Source organism: Aplysia californica, unplaced genomic scaffold (genome assembly GCF_000002075.1).
Source record: "Aplysia californica isolate F4 #8 unplaced genomic scaffold, AplCal3.0 scaffold00186, whole genome shotgun sequence".
Lineage (NCBI taxonomy): Eukaryota > Metazoa > Mollusca > Gastropoda > Aplysiida > Aplysiidae > Aplysia > Aplysia californica.
The window spans coordinates 22,775-27,532 of record NW_004797456.1 but is presented as its reverse complement, the minus strand read 5'-3'; the positions used below and the strand labels follow the sequence as shown (position 1 = coordinate 27,532).

Sequence of the window (4,758 nt, the reverse complement as noted above, 5' to 3'; positions counted from 1 at the left end):
TAGGTAGGTAGGTAGGTGGGTAGGTAGGTAGGTAGGTAGGTAGGTAGGTAGGTAGGTAGGTAGGTGGGTAGGTAGGTAGGTAGGTAGGTATGTGTGTGTATGTATGTGTGTATGTATGTATGTGTGTGTGCGTGTGTGTATGTGTGTATGTGTGAATCTGTGTATTTCTGTATGTGTGTATTTGTGTGTGTCTGTATATGTGTGTTTTGGATATGTGTATTGGCAGCTGTATGTGTGAATCACAGAACGGACGATTCCAGCGATAAGACCCAGGGTTTGATGCCAGTCGGTGCTGCTCTGGAATTGTTAAAGGGACAACAACTTCAGCCCACGCGACAACGTTGTACAAGTATGTCAAACTACTGTTGTGTGCTGTGACAGTTTAAGTGTATTTAACAAATAGTAACAAGATATAGCACTCACATTTAAGTGTGTGTAGCAAATTTTAATGGTAACCAGATGTGGCATTAACATTTAAGTGTATGTAGCGAATGGTAACCAGATATTATAGCACTCCCATTTAAGTGTGCTAATGAGTAATCAGATATAACACTCACATGAAAGTGAGGGTAAGAAATGTTGTTTTGAAAAGGCCAGTACACTTTAAGAAAAGGCAAGTCAGGACACAAGGTTCCAATGCACAATTTATTGGTAAGACGTCTACCTCTATAAATGTTGAAATCAAATCGTTTACGAGCAACCAGAATAGACAGGAATATGTTATTACTGATGGCGACTTAACTTTTAATAATATGTACTTGTTATGAAGATTCCACAAATGAATAGAGTCAACTCAGGATGAGAAAGTTTTTCTCTTCAACAGCAGAAATTGCCTCATATTGGAGGAGTTTCAGTTATCGTAAGTGAGACAGGGAGACATATTGATCTCATCAGAACATTATTTATTTCTAACATAATCAGTTTTACTAACGAGCATGTCTATTTGGTCTCAGTAAACGGTTAATTGTCTTTAATTGCGAGGAGTTCTTTTTAGCCAAATTATATTAAAATACTAATTCGTAGCTGGGGTGGTCAAAAGGTTATCGGGGTCATACTCGCACACGTAAGGTTTGACTTCTTCAAAAAGAAATCCTTGGCAGGGATAATCGATCCAGGTTCCGTTGACAGGGTCGATTGTGGCGCAAGCGTCCAACCCGCCACCAAATCTCTCGCCTTCATTAGGTGCCCAGTTTTCATAATTCACACTGCTGCCGTCGGCCCACGTGAATTTCTCCCCAGGATTGGCGTCGTCAAGACCGATCCATGTGTCATATGGCTCCTTGTAGGTTTCATGAAGCTCTTTTTGAATGTAGTCGTTAATATCTTTTGACTTGATTTGAACGAGTAGCCCGCCGTTCGCCAGACAGTTGCTCTCGGCATGCCAGAAGTAACGATATGTTGTCACTGCGAACTCGTAACACAGGCCTTTGCGAAACTGCAAGAACTTGTTCCGTGGTATCCCCGATGGACAGTCATCGATACTTTTGGTATTTCCTAAGAGAAAGATAAAAGTCTCTTAGATTATTAATGATCTGAGAACAAATATGGAGATTTGTTTTAGTATTCAAGATATGAATTTTGTTTGCATATTGATCAACATAAAATACTGGAGATTTTTAAAAAGCACCCCCTTTTGATTAGGTATAACAACCCAGTCTTTTGAGTCTTTGCGATTTTCCTTTAGGCGAGCAGCCTAAAAAGTAGGTCATGTTATAAAAAGAACAATTTAGTACTTTAATTAGTGTTCACAGTATATATGTACCAACATCTTTTTAAAAGAACCCACACAAATTTTTCTGACCATGTGGCGCATCTTTTAACATTCTTTTATTAAATGAAGTTGTAGTCTTGGATTATTGAAACAGCAGTAACAGTAACATTTGATCATTCTTACCCAAGAAAGATGGTTGATTTAACTCAACATTAGAAAAATCGAGACATCAGCACGCTTCTCGCATTCTTGCTATTTCCAGGTCATTCAATGTCAACGGTAAAAAATAGAAAAACAGACGTTGGATGTCTTGGCAATTGCAGAAACGCGCGGAGCATGCTCGGGCCTCGATTTTTCTAATGTTAAGTTGAATCTACCGTCTTTCTTGGGTGACAATGATCACAATATTATGTTATTACGGTTTGTTTGTTTATTGTTTTATATTAAACAAAGACCTGGGCTTCATGTTAAAAACAAAAAATAATTTTAAAAACCGACACGTGGTCCGGAAAAAACGCAACTTGTCTTTATATTAATGCTTAATGGAACTCTAACGAAAGCATCAAAATGTTATTTTCATAACATTACTTACTTTTTAGACTACTTAGTATTATTCACGTGAAACGAAAAGCGTCAAGAATCAAAACAGTAGGTTGTCTATATGCAATAAAAAAAATGGTGCCTGTTTATCAATGGTGTTTGTCTGATTATTTAATTACATCTGTCGGGTAAACATTAAGAATCACCAAAAATAGTAACCTTAAATGTTCTACGCTCTTATTGACTCATTTTGAATTATTTAGGAGGAAAGGAGACGAGCTGTTTCTATTTTCATGTTACAAAATTAGACTGTGTTCGCAATTACTTAACTATAGTTGCAGCCAGGACCTTAGTAACATCACTGATTTGTTTTAAAAATTGGATTACTTTAATGCTATTTTATTTGCTTTGAAGGCCGGAAAACTTTCAAAGATACAAGTCCTCCAAAGTCAAGCGGCAAAATGGATAATAAAAGAAAAGAAATCAGAGCATGTAACACTTATTCTGAAAGAACTCCATTACTTGCAAGTAAAACAAAAGATCAAAAACAAAATTGCTGTTTTCTGTTTTAGATGTCTAAATTATATTCCAATACATCTAAAATAAATTCCCGGAATCATATCATCCATTCAGAGCCCGTAGACCAGCCACTGATAAACTGATTCTTGGAGCCCAAAAACAAGGTCTCAATACAAACGTCGTTCGTTTCTTTTCCTCCTTTGGCCCCCACGTATGGAATGAACTCCCATACAAAAAATAAAGAGTGCCCATAATGTTCAATTTTTAAAAACCACTTAAACATTACTTATTCGCAAAAGCATGCTTGTTCTAATGAAAAACTGTTACTTTTCTGGTATATGCTTGAGCATGTCTGACAGTGAGACTGAAAAAATAGCTAGTAAAACACAGAGAGAGAGGGGAGAGACAGAGAGAGAGAGAGAGAGAGAGAGAGAGAGAGAGAGAGAGAGAGAGAGAGAGGGAGAGAGAGAGAGAGAGAAAATGCTATTCTTTTTACATGAATGGAGAACGAACGTTGTATTCTGCCTTCAGCAATTCAAATTTCAGTTTTATTGTGCTTATTGGTGAGGTCTTATTGTATTCTACATTTTTAGTGCACGCATTGCCAGGCTCAATGCGTGGCCAGTTTTCTCCTGGAAATTTCTACATACATAATATATACATAATATTATGTTTACATATACATACATAATATTTTGTTTTACAAACTCACCCGTCCTGTAATTTTAATGTGTGATATGTTCATGAATATAATGCGCTTCGAGCTTTTTATTTAGAAAATATTATTATTAATAATTCAACTCGGTAGTCTACTCTAACTATATCAATCTCTTTACCATTAAACTAGTAGAAACACAATTACAAAATGTAACATTGCTACCTTATAATTACAAAGTTCTATCCACTCAGTTCCTAACTGTGAGAAATTTCACATCAAACATTTTGATTTTCTCAACATGTCAAGCTTTTTCGAATTAATTTCTCTGAATAGCTTAATGACGACTTCGAATAATCTTACGATTTTGATAGAGCAGATGGGCATTACGAAGAAACTCAAAACGGCCAAAAATGCCAGAAAGAACTTAGTAATTCTGAGGTAGCGACATCGCACTGCGTTTTTGAGTTCCAAAGCAGGAATAATTCAATATCGTTCTTGTTAACTACTCTTACCTAGTCCCAGCACTAGGAAAACAACGAGGGCAGAGCTAAAGGACAGCATGGTGACTCGACTATCTGATGTTGTCCAGCAGAACGGACAAGTGATGCTACTGGGACTTTGCCGGGGTTATTTATTGTAAAATTCTTGAAAAGAATTTGCATTTTTTATAGTAGGGAAAGAGTGATTTCCGTCATGAAATGGGTTGCATACTTTTTTTCTATATTTTTAAGGTCAGATGAATAAAAAGAAACAAAATCCACCTGCTGTTTCTCTATCCCATGCGAGAAAGTTTGGCGAAAAAAAAACTATCGTTTTCTGTCACAGGTAACCTTTTTTTTTTGTTCGTTATCATCCGTAGCACAATAATCTTTCCACATCGTGACTCCAGTTAATATGCTGATCAAGGATGTGAGTTATTAAGGGGGGAGGGGGGGGGCTACACCCCCAATATCAAAATTCGGCTCAAAGTCATGGAATTTGCGTTTTAGGCATTTTTAGCTTCCTCAGCCTCTCCTACAACTATTTCATGGCATAAGAACCCCCCAAAACCGTATTTTTTCCCATACCGGGCATGTTTGTAACTGCCATTTCCTCATAAAGTCAGTATTTTATTTTTCTTTATCGGCCGTTTTCTCAAAATGCGACTTTTCTCTATACTTTTTTAAATAACTCCATCATTTTTCATCCAATCTTCATGACATTTTCACAAAATGAAGAGAAGAGGTAATGCTAAAAATTAGTCTGTTAAATTTTTGATATATGGAATAGATTTTTGTTGGTGGTGTCTGGAGTGTGGATTTTCACGGATTTTTCGCAAACTTGAATGCTA

The 4,758-nt window shown here is 36.6% G+C and overlaps 1 protein-coding gene across 1 annotated transcript; it reads right to left on the bottom strand.

Moving 5' to 3' along the window:
* Positions 1 to 631: 631 nt before the first annotated feature.
* On the bottom strand, positions 632 to 4,330 carry LOC101864224 (snaclec A11-like). Its single transcript, XM_005098544.3, has 2 exons — positions 3,941 to 4,330; positions 632 to 1,494 (listed from the first exon to the last, which is right to left on the bottom strand). The coding sequence occupies exons 1-2, from the start codon at positions 3,987 to 3,989 to the stop codon at positions 1,013 to 1,015; spliced, it is 531 nt and encodes a 176-aa protein (XP_005098601.1). The 5' UTR covers positions 3,990 to 4,330; the 3' UTR covers positions 632 to 1,012.
* Between the last annotated feature and the right edge of the window lie 428 nt (positions 4,331 to 4,758).